Raw genomic sequence first — 17649 nt, forward strand, 5'->3', positions numbered from 1 at the left:
AGATGTTTGCTGCTGTAAAAGCATGAAAGCGCTGTCTGGTTGTTAAATGTTCCCTATAAAATAGCAGCCCGGCCTTACATTTCGTCTAGCTTTACACTGTTAATATGTTATCTTTTAGCCTACAGTTTTTTCAACATGTTTAGACTCGTTCGCTGTCTGTCTCACGTTTTTTGAATAAATAAAGTGGGGATGTAATAAGACAAATTTGATTATAATGATTCCTTACATTGTGAGTTATATTATTTTCTTATACTAAGTTATGAGGACAGGACAATCCAAGAAGATATGTCTCACATGATCAGCACTTCCAGGGCTTTGATGCATGGACTCCTGTCACGGGACATTTCTGAATAGAAATATTAATATTTCTGTGAAGAACAATGTCTGGGGACAAAACTGTGTTCTAAAGATACCATTAACACTCACCGGAGCCAACTGACTTTATGTCACACTGGAATTAAAAGGTATTTAAGGTAGTGGGTTACTCTGAAAATTACCATTAGGGATTTTCTAGAACCAGCCTGTACACATAACAGGTTTGTCAGGGTTCTGTCACTCCAGTCTAGTGTTATTCATGGTTTTGTGACCGAGCCCTGATACTCTCCTCATGTCATTGTTTTCATGTGAGTGCGCGGCTTAGTTTTTACTGGCAGCGTGCCGTCTCGTGTGAACACGCGGTTTATGAGCTTGCTCATTAGCTGCGTGTTTGTGTCTATTTAAGCACATGGCTAGTGATTGGTTTGCTGGCCATGTGCTTGTGTTTTTTTGTTTTGTGTGAGCACATGGCTTTTGTCTTAGTTCCTATGTGCCATGTGCTCTCATCAATTGTCTTGACCCCACCCATCTTGTTACCTGATTATTGATGTAAGTTTCCCCACATGTGTTCCCTCGTTATCCTCCTCATTAGCTCCCCATTTATTGTCCTTGTGTTTGCAGTCTGGTTGCTAGTTCGTCGTCAAACATTTGTCTGTGTACATCGTGTCGTGTCGTGTCTTGCCTTGCCTTGCCTTGCCTTGCCTTGCCAGTCAAGTTTAGTCTGTTTTCCCCTACGGGGTAGTCTTTGTTGGTTTATTTTATTATTACAACTATTAAAGAACCCTTCTCTCTGCATCATTGAGTCCTCGCCTCATCCCTCTACCCAAACCCTGACAGTACGAACTAGCCAGTATGAGGACTCAGCGGAAGAAGGGTTTGCACCGTCCACCAGCCTCCACTCTCTCCAGCCCCCACTACCAGCGCATGCTCCAGTTTAAGACCTTGATCTCTCTCCATCAACAAGGGACTGGTGTGAGGGATTTTGCCCTGGAGTTCAGTGGTACTGCAGAGGGATTGGAGTTTAATGATGCGGCCCTCAAGGACCTCTTCAATGATGCCCTTGATGAGCCTCTCAGCTGGTGGAGAATGAGGGGGCTGGACCACCTGTCGTTTGGGGAATTTGTGGAGTTCGTGGCACGTTCCCCAGCTAAGGAGGCTGCAGTACTGCCTGTGGTGCCCTTCAAAGCTGCCGTTCCCCCTATGGTGGATAAAGGAGCTGCAGCGCCCCCAGAGGTGCCGGATGAGGCTGCAGCGCCCCCAGAGGTGCCGGATGAGGCTGCAGTGCCCCCAGTAGTGGCCGACGACATTGCACTGCCCCAGTCTCGGAGACGGAGGAGGAGGAGGAGAAAGGCTTCCTTCATCCCTCATGGCCCGGTGGCCATTCAGGAGCCCACTGCTGGCCTGGAGGCCAATCCAGTCATGCCCAAGCCCCTCGCCCTGCCGGCGCCGCCCAAGCGCCTCGCCCTGCCGGCGCTGCCCAAGCGCCTCGCCCTGCCGGCGCCGCCCAAGCCCCCTGCCCTGCCGGCGCTGCCCAAGCCCCCTGCCCTGATGCCGGCTCTGCCCTTGATGAGTGCCTTGCCGGGTTTGCCCTTCCTATCTGCCGGGGTTCCTGTTAGGCTGGATCCTTGCTGGTTCGTCCCTCTGGCTCCGCCCTGGTGGTCTGCTGGGGTTCCTGTTAGGCCGGAGCCTCACTGGTCTGTCCCTCCGGCACCGCCCTGGTGGTCCGTCGGGGTTCCTGTTAGGCCAGATCCTCACTGGCTCATCCCTCCGGCTCCACCCTGGCCCACTGCTGGGACTCCTGGACTGCCTGAGCCTCCTTGGCTCAACCATCCCGCCCCTCCCTGGTCCCTTTTAACAGCTGGTTGGGTTTTCCTGCTAGATGACTGGGCTCCCTTCCCTCCCTCCCTCCCCTAGTTTGTCTGTTTTTTGATTTCCATGTCTTGTGTTCTGTTTTGTACCGTGCTTGTGTTGTCATGCCTGTGCTGTCATGTTCCTGTTTTGTCAGGTGGCGTCCCTTTTGAGGGGGGCTAGTGTCAGGGTTCTGTCACTCCAGTCTAGTGTTATTCATGGTTTTGTGACCGAGCCCTGATACTCTCCTCATGTCATTGTTTTCATGTGAGTGCGCGGCTTAGTTTTTACTGGCTGCGTGCCGTCTCGTGTGAACACGCGGTTTATGAGCTTGCCCATTAGCTGCGTGTTTGTGTCCATTTAAGCACATGGCTAGTGATTGGTTTGCTGGCCATGTGCTTGTGTTTTTTTGTTTTGTGTGAGCACATGGCTTTTGTCTTAGTTCCTATGTGCCATGTGCTCTCATCAATTGTCTTGACCCCACCCATCTTGTTACCTGATTATTGATGTAAGTTTCCCCACATGTGTTCCCTCGTTATCCTCCTCATTAGCTCCCCATTTATTGTCCTTGTGTTTGCAGTCTGGTTGCTAGTTCGTCGTCAAACATTTGTCTGTGTACATCGTGTCGTGTCGTGTCGTGTCTTGCCTTGCCTTGCCTTGCCAGTCAAGTTTAGTCTGTTTTCCCCTACGGGGTAGTTTTTGTTGGTTTATTTTATTATTACAACTATTAAAGAACCCTTCTCTCTGCATCATTGAGTCCTCGCCTCATCCCTCTACCCAAACCCTGACAAGGTTACCTCGCCTTCCACAAAAGTCCTACTTAAGGGGTCATATGATGTTGCTAAAAAGAATATTATTTTTTGTATTTGGTGTAATGAAATGTATTTATGCGGTTTAAGGTTCAAAATACATTATTTCCCACATACTGTACATTATTGTTTCTCCTCTATGCACTGCCTTTCTGAAATGCGTAGTTTTTTACACAGCTCATCGGTCTGAAAAGTGGAGTGTACTCTGATTGGCCAGCTATCCAGTGCATTGTGATTGGCTGAATGCCTCAAGCTTTTGATGGAAATGTTACGCCCCTCACCGTACTGTGATGCATGTCTAGGTCTAGAGTGAGGAACAATGCGACTCCGCCAGTGGCGTAACGAGCCAATACCGGGCCCTTAAGCAGGATTATCAAAGCGGGCCCCCCTACTACAACACGTGATGACGCTACGCGCACCAAAAAAAAAAAAAACTGCTGGTGACGGCACAACATAATATCACATTGTTACTGTTACTGTCAATGCTATATACACATAGGCATAGGTCCAAATACATAAAAAAGATGCTCACTTACATTATAGCTGCATTTTCCAGGCTTTTCTCTGTGCAAAGTTGTCGATCATATCCTTAAGGTCCAGATTGCGCGCACAGGCATTCTCAATTGACAGTATGGCAAGTCCAGAGAGACGACTCTGTCCCATTGAGCTCCTGAGATAGCTTTTTATCAGTTTTAGTTTTGAAAAAGAACGCTCTGCAGAGGCCACTGTCACTGGGATGGTCAGAAAAATCATGAAAGCAGTGCAAACCTCCCCGAAACTCGCAGTGATGCAGCTGTTCTCGACCATCAACATCTTTGTCAGCTGTTGCACTGTTTTAATTTGTGAAATACTGTCTTTCAAGCATGAACGGAATGATAATAATTGCATTGGGAAATCAGTAGTAATGTCATCTCTGTACATCTCCAACAGCCTGTTTGCTTGCAAAAACAGTTCATCATCTGTTGCAGTGCAAAGGGTCTCGGGCAGTAAAACTTTGAAATTGTCAACTGTTGATCGTAAACCGACGAATCTCTGGGTCAACTGAGCGATGACAATATCAAGGCAGGCATTAAACACGTGTACGCGAAACTATGACTCAGCATCTGCTAAACGTTCATCTTGACACAGCTCATCAAAATGCGCTTTCACTTTTCTCAACAGAGTGTTCTCAAATGCACTGCTTACTCCCCACTTCTCTGAAAGGCTCTTCCCTGTTTGTTTGGCATCTTCAAAATTTTCTCGGAACACAGTTAGGTCTCTGATGGCGCAGTCCAGTAGCTGGACTGCTGTAGCCAGATCCATGTCTTGGGATTGTAGAAGTTTTGATATCACATTAGTTTGTTCCAGGATTTTGCTTTGGAGGACAACAAGACAAACAAATGAGAATTTCTCCATTGCCTGTTTCAACGATCCAGCCTCGTCCCGTTCATCTTTCTTTCTGCTTGTCATTGAAAGTTTTGCCATTGCCGTCATCACATCATTGTACCGATATCTCAGAGCGGTTACTGCTTAGTGATGTGAGGACCATCTAGTCGGGCATAACTTTTTCAGTGTTATGTTGGAGTCATTGTTTGTCTCGTCACTGTGTGTTTTATTTGAGAGCATTGCCCATCTTTTTATGCTGTGCCCAAAGAACACATAAATGCGCTCAACAATGTCAAAGAACTGTCTTACTTCTTGTATCTTCACCGCATCATTAAGGATGAGATTCAAATTGTGTGACGCACAGTGTACATACACGGCAGTTGGCTCCTTGGCAGCTATCCTTGCTTGGACACCACTGTATATGCCGCGCATATTTGCGGCACCGTCATACCCTTGCCCTCTGCACTTGGAAAGGTCTAAGCCGTTGTCCTCCACAGACGCAACAATATCCTGAGTAAGCTCGCTGGCCGATGAGTCCTTAACTTCACGAAATCCAATGAAGGACTCTTTGATCGTCACATCAGTGGCAACACCGCGAGCATCTTGTTCAACTATGACATATCTGTAGATCTGGCTCATCTGATCAACTTTTGCCACATCTTGTGTTGTGTCCATAATCATGGATAAAAATGGAGCTGATCGTATTTTGTCTAGAATGTCTTTCTGGGTATGTTTTGCAAGAATTTCTATTAGCTCATTTTGTATGAGTGGGCTTAGGTACTTGATCGAGTGAGCAGGGCGGCTAATCAGATCTTTAAGCACTGGGTCATACATTGCCAGGAGCTCAATGACAGAAAGGAAATTACCATTGTTAATTTCCCCTATTTTTTCCCTATGCCCTCTAAACGAAATGTTGTTCATTGCTAAAGTGAGCGTAACATTAACCACACGGTGTAGTACCTGTCTCCAAAAGCTGGCCTCATGAAGTATGTCCCTCTCCATATCCTTATCCATAGTTCTGTTCTGACGCCAGAGGTCGCATATCACACATGCAGCTTTGTGTAGAGTGGATGACTCGTGTTGTTGAATTTTCTTTGATAAATTACGCCAGGTATTTGTCTTCCATGTTGACTTGGAAAAAAAGCCAACAGGGCTCGCAGTAGGCTACATCTAGTGTGGGGGAGTAGCACAGCCATGTCCTCGGTACCTCCAAACCAGACTTGGTTTTGCAAACGTAATATGCAGTTGTAAAGGAGCGGTTATCCTGTGCGGGATCCCGTGGGAAAGGGCCAGTAGGTTTGCATGACCCCGAAGACACTATAAATCATTTGACATTTGAGTCTAGATACTCAGGAAAATGACCCATGTCGGTTGGATGCTCATGCAAGGAGATATTAGCAGTGATGGGCATATCTACCTCGTTCTCCTCGATTCTGTTGGATGACCCGCTGGTGTTGTTAGCACAGGCCACCGAGCGTGCATTGAATGCCTTACTACGTTCCTCCACAACATTTTCACCTTTTACATCGATGTTGCTTGATCCACTGGTGCTAGCATTAACCACGGAGCTGCTACTACCAACGGTCGCTTCAGGTGCTTTAGTCGCTTCACTCTCTTGCTCCATCTCAATCTCGATCTCCCCCTGTGTCATCTTTTTAAAGAAGCTTCCAATTTTTGGTAATTTATTAATTAATTTATCAAATTCCTTTTTTCATTTGCGCTTTTGAAAGCCACTTTTGTGTTAAAAATTTGACGACTCCATGTCTGTCTCAAGTTCAACATTTTTTACTGTTTTGCACGCAATGCGCATGTTCACCCGGGGATTCCCCAGTTTCAATTAGAAACAAATTACACCAAATTCATCATTGTTCGTTTCAAACATTTATTTAATTATCAGTCAAATATGCTGTTGTCATTATTTATTCAAATCAATTCGCAAAAAATTTAAATGCGATCAAACTAAAAGTAGTCAAATGCGATAGGGGGACCCAGCTGTCAATCAAAATCTTCCAGTAACGCGGGCGGGCCCCTGATTGGTCCGGGCCCATAAGCAACCGCTTACCCTGCTTACCGATAGTTACGCCTGTGGACTCCGCTTCATCCACGGTGAAAGCTGATCCGGAGATCCACAGCTCGAAGTTGATGTATTTCCTCAGCAACCATCACGGATCAGCTCTAGGCATGACAAACTTTCACAATGAAACACACAGTGTCTCCACGACATGGCGCCAGCGGCAACAGCGAGAATAAAAGGTACGCCTTCTTTCTTTGCATGAACATTTGGGTGGCATTATGCAAATTTTCCCACATCGTGACATAGACATGTGGGGGTGTGTTTAAACAAGCTGTTTTAGGAGGGCGTGGAGAAGTCTTAACTTTTATAAAGAATATCGCTTGGGATTTGAGACTTTAGTCTTTGCAGCTTTACTATTACCATCTTCTTTATGCTCCAAGAGCTTGTAACACTCCAAAGAGAAAGGAAACACAGAAATTGCATCATATGACCGCCTTTATATTGTAGGCCTACATTTAGTTCACTACAAAGTGAGAAGACTGGCCTTTCAAAACTTGACAATTCTGATTTTTATTTCAGGTCTATGGGTGAGGTAACCTATGAAAGTTCTTGATCATGACCACCAAGTCATCTTTGTTAAAGGTGATTCTGCTGGGGGATGGTGGAGTGGGAAAGTCCTCCCTCATGAACCGGTATGTCTCCAACAAGTTTGATTCACATCTGTTCCACACAATCGGTGTAGAGTTCTTAAACAAAGAGCTGGAGGTGGATGGTCACATGGTCACTCTACAGATCTGGGACACAGCAGGCCAGGAGAGGTTCAGAAGTCTCCGAACACCCTTTTACCGTGGCTCCGACTGCTGTCTGCTTACGTTTAGTGTGGATGATAATCAAAGTTTCTTAAACCTCAACAACTGGAAGAAAGAGTTTGCATACTATGCAGATGTCAGGGACCTAGAGAAATTTTCATTTGTTGTTCTAGGGAACAAAGTAGATGTGATGGAGCGTCAGGTGTCAATGGAAGAAGCTCTAAGGTGGTGTCAAAAGAATGGTGGATATCCATACTTTGAAACAAGCGCAAAGGATGCCACTAATGTCTCAGCTGCATTTGAGGAAGCAGTTAGACATGTGCTGTCATCTGAAGATCGCACCGAACACCTTCTGCCCACAGACACTGTTGACCTGCACAGAAAGCCACGGACGAACGGCTCATGCTGTTGAAACACTCCTTATGTGTTAGCAAAAAATGCAAAAATGCTCCGTTCCAGAAAAACCTAATTTCATAATTTCTGTCATTGCAGAATTAAGATGTTTTAGCTTTAGCACTCACACTAGTTCTAATACTGTTTACAAGTTGAGAAATAAACATCAGATGTTACACTCATTAACAATAGAACATATACAAGTGTGCTTTGTGTTCAAGTTGTGTTACTTTAATTGCCTTTAGCACAGGTTTGTTTGTCTTATTTAACAATATTACATAAGACATTTTGGAATGTCTTTGAGCCATAAAGTGCGATTTTATAGCATATTTGTAAATATATATTTTTGTTTTAATAACAACTTTCATTTCAATGGGCTTTGGGTCTCTCTTAATTTATCAGAGCTAACATTTTTATTTATTTAAATATGCTAGAATATAAAAGTTGAGTACTGAAATGATACCATTCATTTTATTTGACATGATTTCTGTGCCACAAATGATTCTCATAATAATCCTGCATGCTAATCTAAGTTTGCTATATTTGTGTGTATTCATATATATTTAATTGAAATAATGCTGAATTAAAAGAATTTGATAATTGCGTATGTTCCTCATTATGTTTCTATTTGTTATACTAACCACAGTTCTTATTATTTTGGTGCAATGAAAAGATAAAGGAATCTTTCACCCCAAAATGAAATTTTGCTAAAGTTATGTAGATGAGATCACTTGCTCATCAATGGATCCATGCAGTGACTGGGTGCGTGTCTCCTTAGTCAAACAAACCTGATAATATTGTTTTTTCACTTCAAGAGTTAATTGATGGACTGGAGTTGTGTGGATTACTTTTGGATCATTGTGATACTTTTATCACCCATTCACTGCAGAGAATCCACCGGTGAGCAAGTGATGCTAAATATCATAAAATATGTTCCCATGAAGAAACAAACTCATCTACATCTGTGATGAACTGAAGGTGAGTACATTTAACCAAATGTAAATTTTTGGGAGAACTATTCTTTTACATGTCTTTTAATCACAAAACAAAACGGTGGCGTCATGTACTAATTCCTACACCAGGTGGCGCAGCTACAACAAAAATGCACAAGCTGCAGAAGGATAAATTAAAATTATGTTACCTTGCAATGCATTGAAGCTATAAGTCAGTTTGGCCAAGATATAAAGAATAATGCACGTCTTGCTTTTAAAAAAGAAAATAAACAAAAGAGCTCATATAGATCATAGAAAATATTTTACTAGAGAAGGTTACAAAAATCACTATACAGGATTCATAAAACATCTGACTTCAAATAAAATCGACTATGAAACATCTAAGACTACAGTTTCCAATAACATACAGTGGTTTGTTTTTTGGAGAAAGATGGGACACTGTCAATTGTAGTTCATTAGAACAATGGACTACACATCACTTATAGTACTGCAAAACGAAGTGAAATATCTCTCCTTCATGCAATAATCAGGGAACAATAGAACACCCAGGCACACATCTTCTTTTTCAAAAACAGGGTAAATAGATCAACATCTTACACATCCCTTTAAGATCCCTTTAACAGAATTTAACATACAGCAAGAAATGGCATATAATTGGTATTAAACAACTGTATACGTGGACAATACTAACATGCTTATATTTACAGAGACATTACAGAGAATAATTATTTTAGTTAAAAGTGAGATCAATAAAAAGAGTCATATTGTAAAAGTAGTAATAGAAAGAGAGAGAGAGAGAGACCAATTAGGAAAAAGATACACTGCAAAAACAAGGCTGTATTATTTGACTGTAAATTCAAACCATTTTCAGAGTTTCACGTCCACAAAGCAATAACTCACACAGAGGAGTCACAATCATCTCATTAAACTCATAGTAAACACCAATCTTGCCATAAGAACAAATTGTAGAAGACTGAAACATACCTAGATTTATCAATAAAACTGAAGAAAAGTATGTAACCTGTATAGCTGATGAGGGCAGTTTAGGTTAGACATTATTAGTAAATCATTTAGCATTAGTTCATTTTTTTCATTTAGTCAGACTTTATATCAGTTGTCAGAATATAATTTTGAAGGTTGACTGTTTGATGATGATACTCAAGATTGACAGCTTCTGAAACCTCCTTTAAATAGATTTTCTTTTCTAATTTATGTGCATGCGTGCGTGTATGTGTGTATGTGTGTTAATACGCCGGCTTTCTATTACAAGATTAGTGCAATTTGTCAAGAACCAGTATTGTTCCCCACCCCCTCCAAAAAATAAAGTAAGAAAGAGAGTTGTAAAAAGGTGAATTCAGACATCTAAGATAGAGATCTGAGAGATAGAAGCCATAGAGATCAGAGAAAAATTCTAAATAAGCAGACATTTTCAATACACAACCTGGGACCCATAATAAAAAAAAATAAAAAAAAACAACAACATTCATTCACTTTCACACAATTATATATATATATATATTTATATATGTATAAAACGGCAAAAAAAAAAAAAAAGGTAGGAAGTTCCTGCAAATTGTCTGTGAGGAGTTAGTGCAGACAGTTTATCATTTAAGCAGCGCTTAACCAAGACAATGCATCATAAAACCAAACATAACCCAGTTATAACCATGACTCTACACTGTACGTACACTTTCTAGCAATTCAAAATACTTGCAAATGACAGTACGATACTAGAATACATACACTTTTATACCAGTGGTCTTTTGCACCATGTAGATGAGAAAAACACATCCTATCACCATAAACTGCATGATTCCACTCATCATTTGTTACAGATGTTTAATATCTTGCCTGACATGTTTCATCATGATTATAACCAACTTATACCACTGTTATGATGTATAGTCAGGATAGCGCAGTGCTTAGCAGTGTTAGTTTGTGTATAGTGTTTCATCTGAGGGTGGCAGGTGTGTGTGTGTGTGTGTTGGTGTGGTCTAGAGCAGGTTAGATAGAGGTTGGGTAGATAAGAGTTGGGAGAACTGTTTATGAGTAGGAGTTTAGACCCTCCTTTGAGCGTGACTGCACATCCTGCAGCTCTTGATCATCTCTGGTTTTGATGTCCTGGTAGGCATGAGTCTGCTGACACAGTCCCTTGAGATAGGCCCAGTTTGCTGCCAGGATCATCAGGTAGTGGATCTGTGGACGGTAGAGAAGGGGAGGAGACAGACAAAATAGAAAGAGTGACAGAAAGGGAGAAAGAAAGAGGAAGAAACAGGTGGAGGGAAGGATTAGTCATGAGTGGGTTAGTTAGCCAAAGCCAGCTATAACGAGTTAAGACAGTATTAATTAGTTGCTCTAAGAATCACTTGAGTAACTAAATCTCAGTGAATTATTATAGCTGCATCAAACAGAAATGAATATTAGTTGATCGGAATACACTGAAAAAATGGAGCAACTTTATATAATTTGTTTATATGAAATTATATTTATTATATATAATATCATATTATGCATTAATATTATACATCTTTTACTGTACATCTTCAGACATAATCCTAAAAATGTTGGCATAATATAATATTTATTTAATTGTGTGTGTTTTTAAAATATGCATTACATATTCTATTATATACTAAAAATATTTAAGATAATCAGTATGTGTCCTATTTATCAACATGCAGGGTTATTATAGTTAACTAACACTTAAATCATAATTTTTTGTTACTTTAACAAGTTTTATATATATATATATATATATATATATATATATATATATATATATATATATATATATATATATATATATATATATATATATATATTTATATATATACACACACACACACACATACACACACATACAAACCTTAAACTTATTTTTACATAGTTGAAACAAAGTAATATTTCTCATTTTTATTTAGTTTATCTTGATGTACCAACATAGCTAAAAATAAAGCTGCAATAAATAAAAAAGAAAAATACATATACATATTAAAAAATATCTCAATGATACTAAAATAACTATGGTTTCTGGCAAAAATATGGTTTAAAATGTTTTTCTTTTCATTTTTTCTATGCAAGTGTTATTTGGTTTAAGACAAACTGAACAAAACATGTTTAAACCAGAAACTATTATTTCTGATTCCAAAATGCACTTAAATAAATTACATGGTCTTTTTTTTCAGTGTATATGGCATCACATGAAATCGGTTATTTCATAAGTACACAGTTAGCAAATAAAAGATGATATAAGAATCTCTTATATCCAAAGAAATTAAAAAAACAAACAAACAAAAAAAAAACTAAATAAAGTGAAGTGAAGATCTCCACAATAATTGTTTATTTCTGATTATTTCTGAAAACAGGAACTATACTGCTTTGAGAATACAAAAGGCAAAAACTATATGCTGTCTGAATTCGATATTATACATGGTATTTGACTAGGTTTAGATGAATCTAAAACTGTCAGCAACACATCCAGACCGTCAGGTTCCATCACCACGCCCACTCGTTCCCAATCACCCGCCTTCTGATCACCTGCACCTGCCGCTCCTCATCAACGCACCTCCATATATACACAGCACTTTCATCAGAACACTGTCAGATCTACTCGTTAGACACTGGACTCAAACTACTCTCTTCTACCACAGTATTATCTACCAGTCTTCCCGCCGTTCTGTCTGTCTACAAGTTAAGTTTGTTCCTGTTTTATGTTTGCTTTTGCATTATTTCTTATGATGTGATTTATGTTCTGAATGAAACCTTTCTGTTTTGAGTTTATCCTTTATTATTAAATACATCTCTAAGTTCATTTACATCTCTCTCTTTCTTCCCTCGGAGCGTGACAGAAGATCTGACCTAGACAAGATACAGATCCTTCACTATGTCAACTCGCCCCACTTCCGATCCTCTCCTATCAATCTTCCAGCCTTCACCGTGCACTTCCCCCTTTGCCTCTGGAAGTCCCATGGCCTTACCTGCTTGCTATTCGGGCGAGGCGGACAAATGTAACGGCTTCCTCCTGCAGTGCACTCTGCATTTTGAGATGCAGCCCCAACGATTTCCCACGGAGCGATCTAAGACGGCATTCATCACCAGTTTGCTGTTGGGCCGAGCGCTGGATTGGGCTGATGCACTATGGCAAGCGGAAAATCCCATAATCGGTAATTTATCTGCATTCACTAAACACTTCAAGGAAGTTTTTGGAAGGACTACCGGATCCTTATCAGTCTCTGATGAACTGTTACGCCTGCGTCAAGGCTCTTCTTCGGCTGGTGAGTACACTCTCCGGTTCCGCACCCTAGCGACCCTTAGTGGATGGAATGAACCAGCGCTCTGCTCAATCTTCCGTCAGGGGTTGAACTGCAACATCAGACAGCAACTGGTGATTTTCGACGATTCAATCGGTCTCGAAGGGCTCATCCAAAAAACCACCCAGATCGCTCAGCGCCTGTTTGCATGTTCTCCTGACACCATCTCTCTGCCAGCCGCCTCGCCCGTTCCTGGACATTCCCCTCCAACACCAGAACCGATGCAGACAGACTCCTATCATCTATCCGCTGCTGAGAGATACCGCCGTGTGTCCCAGGGGCTCTGTCTATACTGTGGAGGCAAGAACCACACCATCACTTCCTGTCCTATCAAACCATCACTACCTTCTGTGAGTATTCTAAATATCTCCCCAGACGTAACTAACATGAGAAAACCTTCGGTCATTCTGCGGATTAAAGACTCTGCTTTCACAGTCCAAGCTCTCATCGACTCGGGTGCCTCGGGGAACTTCATCTCCCTCAACACACTGAGAACCCTCAACCTACCAGCTTTACCTCAACATCCTCAATATCAGATCAACACCATCAGAGGAGAGCCCTTGGGATCCGGCCAAGTGAAGCAACGCTCGCCTGACTGCCAACTTCAAATCGGCAACTTCCACGTGGAGGACATCTCATTTCTGGTGTTGGAGGGTGCTACAGTGGACATCGTCCTGGGACGTCCCTGGCTGATTAAGCACTCACCTTCCATGGATTGGGAGAGATGTGACATCCTCAAGTGGAGTTCTAAATGCCACGAATCCTGCCTTCGACACCTACCCGTCCCAAAACTCTCTCTTCAGTCAACCCTCGTCGAGAGTCCTGAATCCACCAAGTGCATCTCCATACCGGAGGACTACAGGGCGTTCCAGGACGTCTTTAGCAAGCAGGCTGCTACCAGATTACCACCTCATAGGCCATGGGACTGCGCCATTGACTTGCTGCCTGGAGCGAAACTTCCCGAGGGTAAGATCTACCCTCTGTCCATCCCGGAGCAGAAGGCCATGGAGGAGTACATTAAGAAGGCGGACGCATTATCCCGTATCTACCAGCCAGACCCGCAGCCAATCTCCGACCCTATCCTTCCTCCAAAGCTCTTCCTCAACCCCATCGAGTGGAACTTGGACCAACAACTCCAGGAAGCCATATCCCGAGAGCCAGTTCCGCCGGGAGGTCCAGAAGGGAAACAGTACGTCCCTTCCTCCATGCGCTCCTCCCTTCTGGACTCCATCCACTCCTCTCCGGGCTCTGGACATCCAGGCAGCAAGCGGACCCTCTCACTTCGTTCCCGGTACTGGTGGCCCAGGATGGCCCGTGAGGTTACCCAACATGTCCGTGCCTGCTCGGTCTGTGCCATGACCAACACTCCACGACAGTTACCACAAGGAAAACTCAGGCCACTACCCATACCTGCCCGTCCCTGGTCCCACATTGGCATTGATTTTGTCACCGATCTACCATCATCCAACAATTTCACCTGCATTCTAGTCATCGTAGACCGGTTCTCCAAGTCGTGTAGATTTGTTCCCCTCAAGGGATTGCCCACGGCTATGGAAACCGCAGAAACTCTCTTCCAGTCTGTCTTTCGCTATTTCGGCCTACCTGAAGACATTGTGTCGGACCGGGGACCACAGTTCATCTCCCGGGTATGGCATGCATTCTTCAAAAAACTTCAGGTATCCATCAGTCTATCTTCGGGCTACCACCCTCAAACGAACGGCCAGACTGAGCGGAAGATACAAGAACTCGGACGGTTCCTCCGGGCCTATTGCTCTTCCGACCAGCATGACTGGAGCCGTTACCTTCCCTGGGCCGAATATGCCCAAAACTCTCTGAAACAATCCACTACTGGACTTACTCCCTTTCAGTGTGTACTAGGCTATCAACCCTCTCTATTTCCCTGGTCGGAGGAGCCCTCCAACATCCCAGCCGTCGACCACTGGTTCCGGGAAAGTGAGAGGGTCTGGGACTCGGCCCATGTTCACCTACAGCAAGCAGTTCGGAGACATAAGACCTTTGCGGATGTCCGACGTCGTCCAGCTCCCACCTTCCAACCTGGAGAGCTAGTGTGGCTCTCCACGAAGGACATCCGCCTCCGACTGCCCTGTAGGAAACTCAGCCCCCGTTTCATCGGACCGTTTCCCATCCAGAGGCAAATCAACCCCGTCACCTACCAGCTCCAGCTCCCTGCACACTACCGTATTCACCCTATATTCCATGTTTCCCTACTCAAACCTGCCACTAATCCTCCTCTTACTCCCTCCACAGAACCTGGCGGTGCCGAGGTGCCTCCTCCTCCTGAGGTCCAGGAGGACCCTTCGGTCTACTCTGTCCGGGAGATCCTGGACTCTCGGCGGCGAGGGGGCTTGTTTGAGTACCTCGTGGACTGGGAGGGCTACGGCCCCGAGGAATGGTCCTGGGTTCCTCGCAATGACATTCTCGATCCATCTCTACTCTCGGACTATCATCAACAACAACATCCGGATCGTCCTGCTCCCAGACCTCGCGGCCGCCCTCGCTGCGTTCCCGGGCATCGGGAGCTGCCCGTGGAGGAGGGGGTACTGTCAGCAACACATCCAGACCGTCAGGTTCCATCACCACGCCCACTCGTTCCCAATCACCCGCCTTCTGATCACCTGCACCTGCCGCTCCTCATCAACGCACCTCCATATATACACAGCACTTTCATCAGAACACTGTCAGATCTACTCGTTAGACACTGGACTCAAACTACTCTCTTCTACCACAGTATTATCTACCAGTCTTCCCGCCGTTCTGTCTGTCTACAAGTTAAGTTTGTTCCTGTTTTATGTTTGCTTTTGCATTATTTCTTATGATGTGATTTATGTTCTGAATGAAACCTTTCTGTTTTGAGTTTATCCTTTATTATTAAATACATCTCTAAGTTCATTTACATCTCTCTCTTTCTTCCCTCGGAGCGTGACAAAAACAAAGGCACTGAAAAATAATAGCATTTTTTTAATAGCATCTATCTATCACTACTGGTGCCTCAGGGTGAATATGACACAATGGAGAGACACTCTCACTACTAAGTCATTTTTCTCTTAAACTGTAAATAAGCTACATTATTCTGGATTGGCCATAGGTGCTATACTTTATATGAACTGGTACCTAAGTAAAAATGTATGTAAAACATTAAGTGAGTATGATGTATTGTCCTTGTTTTGTCAAGAGATCACACCTTGTCAATTAGTAGAGAAACACATTACCATTAATATGCACTACACTGTCTATACATTAAGGCCCATGCTATGAACTAACAGTTCTCAATTTATTTCTCTCCTTTGCCTTTTTCCTGACCTCTTTTACTCACTCAGGTCCTCCCTCTTCCTATCTTTCGGTCTCTGTCTCTGAGAGCAACTTTCACAGACTTGGCAGTTGCCTTTACACAAAAACTCAAAACTTAGTGGTGTGACTGTTGTCGTAACACTGCAAAGTTATACGTTGTGGCCATTACATAGATGAGCTGAATGGAAAAGAGACAAACCATGGGGTGAGACCAAACAGTTTTAGATGCACAATTGCAACTTTACAATATAAGTTGCACCACATACCTCGCAAACTGAAAGAACAGTTGTTCAATCTGTGCCTATAAAGATTCTAAACTGATGACAGAATTTAGGATTATAGTACTATATTGTACCAATTTCTCTTCAAAGAGCAATTCCTTCCAGAGCAATTTTAGATAGTTCAAAGTAAATTATTCTAGATACAGTCATGCGAAAAAGTACACCCTATTGAATTCCATGGTTTTCAGTATCAGGACATAATAAAAAATTGTCTGGTCCTTGACAGGTCTTAAAATTTGGAACATAAAACAATATATGTTATTTTTTAATGAACAAAAGTTAAGCCAAAATTGAAAAATCTTGTGTGACAAAGTTAGGACACCCTATGATTCAATTGCCTGTAGATCCACTTATAGCAGCAATAAATTGAATTTATCATTTTCTGTATGACTTAATCAGTCTCTTACATCATTCTGGAGGAATTTCGTTCCACTCTTCTTTACAACGTTGCTCCAGTTGAAGGAGGTTTGAGGGCATTTGTTTATGCACAGCTCTCACCACAGCATTTCAGTCAGGATGAGATCTGGACTTTGACTGGACTATTGTAAATCCGTTTTTTGGGGGGATCATTGTGCTTTTGCATCACTCAATCTTTGCCAAGCTTTAGCTGTCAGATGGGTGGCCTCACATTTGACTCTCGAATACTTTGGCATGGAGTTCATGGTCGGCTCAATGACTGTGAGGTGCCCAGGTCCTGTGGTTCTAAACCAAGCCCAAAATCATCACCCCTCCACCAACATGTGTATCTTTTGGAATGAGGTGTTGATATGCTCTTTAGGTTTTCACCAAATGTGGCATTGTGTATTATGGTCAAACATCTCCACCTTGGTCTCATCTGTTCAAATAAAATTGTACTAGAAGTTTTGGTTTGTTCAGATGCAACTTTGCAAACTTAAACTGTGATGCCATGCTTTTTTTTAGATAGAAGAGGCTTTTTTCTGGCAAGCCTGCCAAACATGCCATACTTGTCCCATATTCTTCTAATTGTCCTGCCATGAACTTTATTATTTTGCATGTTAGCTGAGGTCCATAGAGTCTGCGGTGAAGTTCTTGGGTTGTCTGCCATTTCTCTGAGTGTTATACAGTCTGATCATGGGGTGACTTTCCTGAGACGTCTGTTTTGAATGTCTTCCACTTATGAATAATCTTCCTCACAGTAGAATGTTGGATTTTAAATTGTTTGAAATGGCAGTGTCACTCTTCCAAGACTGATGGCAGCAACAATTAGCCTTTCGCCGAGCCC

The 17649-nt window shown here is 42.8% G+C and overlaps 2 protein-coding genes across 4 annotated transcripts in view; one reads left to right on the top strand and one right to left on the bottom strand.

Annotated features, from left to right (window-relative positions):
- The first annotated feature begins 6431 nt into the window (after positions 1-6431).
- On the top strand, positions 6432-8156 carry LOC132143677 (ras-related protein Rab-9A-like). Its single transcript, XM_059554114.1, has 2 exons — positions 6432-6590; positions 6931-8156. The coding sequence occupies exon 2, from the start codon at positions 6967-6969 to the stop codon at positions 7570-7572; it is 606 nt and encodes a 201-aa protein (XP_059410097.1). The 5' UTR covers positions 6432-6590; positions 6931-6966; the 3' UTR covers positions 7573-8156.
- A 1547-nt stretch (positions 8157-9703) lies between these two features.
- Positions 9704-17649, bottom strand: part of gpm6ba (glycoprotein M6Ba) — an 80660-nt gene continuing 72714 nt past the window's right edge. For 2 of the 3 annotated variants that reach the window (XM_059554116.1, XM_059554115.1), the window contains exon 7: positions 9704-10702. In XM_059554116.1, the coding sequence (XP_059410099.1) occupies positions 10550-10702 (153 nt within the window). In that variant the 3' untranslated portion in view covers positions 9704-10549. Of the gene's footprint in view, positions 10703-16045; positions 16304-17649 lie in introns of those variants that run through there. The other variant, XM_059554117.1, reaches the window with a different exon arrangement.

This window comes from Carassius carassius, chromosome 7 (genome assembly GCF_963082965.1).
Source record: "Carassius carassius chromosome 7, fCarCar2.1, whole genome shotgun sequence".
In the NCBI taxonomy this organism is placed as follows: domain Eukaryota; kingdom Metazoa; phylum Chordata; class Actinopteri; order Cypriniformes; family Cyprinidae; genus Carassius; species Carassius carassius.

Bases quoted from the DNA above. Each gene is read 5' to 3' on its own strand.
- LOC132143677 (XM_059554114.1), top strand. From the start codon at position 6,967: ATGACCACCAAGTCATCTTTGTTAAAGGTGATTCTGCTGGGGGATGGT.